This window comes from Folsomia candida, unplaced genomic scaffold (genome assembly GCF_002217175.1).
Source record: "Folsomia candida strain VU population unplaced genomic scaffold, ASM221717v1 Fcan01_Sc028, whole genome shotgun sequence".
Lineage (NCBI taxonomy): Eukaryota > Metazoa > Arthropoda > Collembola > Entomobryomorpha > Isotomidae > Folsomia > Folsomia candida.
In genome coordinates, this window is record NW_019091220.1 from 166 (window position 1) to 3,469 (window position 3,304).

General features: G+C 34.6%; 1 protein-coding gene across 1 annotated transcript; it reads right to left on the reverse strand.

The window, feature by feature from the left end:
* Positions 1 to 520: 520 nt before the first annotated feature.
* On the reverse strand, positions 521 to 1,666 carry LOC118438924. Its single transcript, XM_035859820.1, has 3 exons — positions 1,662 to 1,666; positions 1,373 to 1,502; positions 521 to 918 (listed from the first exon to the last, which is right to left on the reverse strand). Exons 1-3 carry the CDS (start codon positions 1,664 to 1,666, stop codon positions 598 to 600), a joined length of 456 nt encoding a protein of 151 aa, XP_035715713.1. The 3' UTR covers positions 521 to 597.
* Positions 1,667 to 3,304: the final 1,638 nt, after the last annotated feature.

The following is a 3,304-nucleotide window of genomic DNA, read 5'->3' on the forward strand; positions in this document are numbered from 1 at the left end:
TGAAGATGCCGGCGACTAAAGTGTGAGATTAGCCAGGTTGAGATTAAAACGGGGCCAAAATTACTATGAATTTTCACATAAAGTTAAACTAACTTGATATTAACACGTGCATTTTCCAATTAGGCGTGTGGATCTTGAAAAAAATAAGGCTCCATTTACAAATATTTAACATTCCCGACAATGGTTGACAATGTATTGACGATAATAGCTTTTGAATAAATTGAAATAGGTATTTGAAAAATATATGCAAAGATTTTGTCGTATTATTAAAAGTTTGAATTTAAAAAAACAAAATGTGAATTTGAATTTGATAATTTCCGTGCAATGATCAATAATCAGGGGCCGTTCATAAATCATGTAATTAAAAAATCACCATTTTTTAGAACCCCACGGCTCCCTTTAGCATGTGTTGCGTAAGCACGATATCATTGGAAACTTATTAGACTCCCTTCTCCTCTTTCGCATTACATAATTTATGAAATTTACATAATTGGAATAATTTACATAATCATTTACCCAATTAATCTTGTATTTTGTAAGGTAAGTAGTTTATTTCCTTGCCGCACATTTTAACAACTAATTTACATACACAATTATTTACATATTTAACTGCTCCACCCCGCATACTCGACCTCCTCGGGGGCCCACCCCCTCCAACCACGGCGGCTTGTATCGTCCCGTCATAATGCGAATGCTTGTGTCCATGGTCGATAACCTGTGGGGCTGCTTGTTCCTCCGTGGTAAAAACTTGGTACTGCTCGTGGTGGACGGGGATCTTCTTGACGACCTCTCCTCGGTCGGGACCACTTTGACGACCTCTTGATTGTACGAGTGCACGATTTGCTCCGGAGCCTTGACAATGTTCAGGATGTGTTTGTGCTGGTTGTGCTTGTGGATCGTGTGCTTGTACAGGTTGTGCTATTTTTTGGAAAAAGGGAAAAATAATAATTTGAAATTTTTATAATTTTTGGACTTCATAAATGTGCATAAAGAACGGGGGCAAATTTGTGTCCAATAATTTGTCCAAATTTTGATCATATTTTGCTGTGATTTCCTTATTATGTGCATTTACCAATGGTAAATCACCATAATTAATAATTATCGGAAATTAATGCCCATCAATAATTTGGCGACGTTCCCTATGCAGGGTACCTCTTTACTTTGGATTTACACTCTTAAAAATAATTCTACCATTTGTAAAGGAAATTAGCTCCGAATTTTATAATCAGCGACCTCAATTTGCTCATTATCAAGTTAACGTTAATCTGAATTTAATAACATGTATATATGTAGGATTGAGCCTGTGGTTTCTTTACAAAAGTTTGGCATTATTTTTAAGAGTGTAGCTACTTAAATATGCATTTTTACCCACCTTGTGAATGTGATGAACATGCGTGTGGATTTTATGAATGTGCTCCCTATGAATTACTTTTTGCTTGGGTTTACTCCAACCTTTGCCCAGCCGTGATGGTGACCCTTGGCGTGGTGGTGGTGGTGGTGCCCTTTGGGATGGTGATGATGATGTGGCCCCTTATGATGGTGGTGGTGGTGGTGACCTTTATCGTGGTGATGATGGTGGTGATGTCCAGGGGGAGGTGGTGGTGGTGGTGATGATCATCGTGATCGTCATGGTGATCGTCGTGATGATGATGATGATCTACTTCATGTTCTGGCCAGCCCCATGAAATCTTCAATATTCTGTATGCCCCTTAAGTACAAAATTTGAAAAAAATGTTTCAAAATTTATTTTTATAAAATCCGTGTCAAATTTCTTTAAAAACTCCGTATTAAATTTCTTTAATAAAAATCCGTATAAAATTTCTGTATCTCTCACTTACAGAGAAATTGATTCCTACAAGAAATATCAACACGGCTAAATTATGCGTTTTCATTTTTGAACTAAAATTGTAAAATTTTAATTTCTAAAATTCACACAAAATTTTTACCAACTTTAATGAAAATCTGCCTCCACCAAAGTGGAGAGAAGAACGAGACTGACTAACTGAATTGGTAACAAATTAGTGGCACCTTCTTCTTCCCAAAATTGTGGCACAAAAAATTTGATGGATTTCATCTGTTGACAGGTTTCTTTAATTCCGTTACGTAAGTAATTTGAACGAATATGCGATTCTAATTCATTCATTTCTGTAATGAAGAAGAGGATTTTTTAATTCAGGAAGGAAGTAGATTCCTATCGTAGACAGAGATGAATTACATATTACATATTACAGATTGCTGATACATTTTAGTGGAAATGGAAAGTTATACACTAGTTTGCATGCATGCACGTGTTGGTTAGACACAAATGGTTAAAAACCGGTTACAAATCTTCACCCCATTTCCTCAACTGCTTTACAAATGTGATAACTTCTCGTGGTAACTTGTGTAATGTGTATGTACATATATCACAACCAATGTGTTCGTATTTTTCACAAAGTTTCATGTGTACACTCGTTTGTATACACATGCCTATGTACATAGATTCTTAATATTAATTTTACCTGGTGTTAAGTACATAATTTCACTCACATTTATAAATTAAGTACACTGTACAAATTCCAGAGTACTACTTAATACACTTCACTCTTTATCAAGTTAGGGACTGTGCAGAAAGCATGTGATCTATTTGAAGGGGGGTCAGGGCATCTTATCCTTCCCAGGTTAATTACAAGATGGGGTGTATGTACGGAGGGTAAGGGTCTAAATTCCCCAAAAATAGGTCACATCTTTATGTACGGCAGCATATATATATGCCTAGATCAAAGAGTGTTCATATTCATATTTAGATACATAGATATTTACATAAGTATACGAAATAAATTGTACAGGATGAAGAAAATATATGCATATGTTCAATTACAAGTTATCTCCATGAATTTCATAAATATGTAAATATATACATACATAAATACGTTGTATTAACATGTGACTTTATTTATGCAAATTTTATTGATGTGGAAAATTTCTGTACGCAAAATTATTACTTTTGCGTAATCATTCTGCAGAATTATATAATTCTGGAGATAACTCTGGATCAAGGTTATGTATGTATGTACCTATGTAAATATGTACATAGGCATGTAAAACAGCTTTGCGTACATATTTATTTACATATTTATTTCTGCATGAAGGGAATTTGCTCTCTTCGTAAAGTCAGAACGTGGGAATAAAATTAATTTGTAACATTTTATAGACGGAAGCGTGTGAAAAATTACCTACCAGTTCAGCAAACGTTTGTTACTTCAATTTAAAAATTGGAACATGTTATTCATTCAATATTCACTAATTTAAAATATGAAAATAA

Coding starts and splice junctions, on each gene's coding strand:
- LOC118438924 (XM_035859820.1), bottom strand. Junction 919..1,372: donor ATGTTCATCACATTCACAAG/GTGGGTAAAAAT, acceptor TCCAAAAAATAG/CACAACCTGTACAAGCACAC.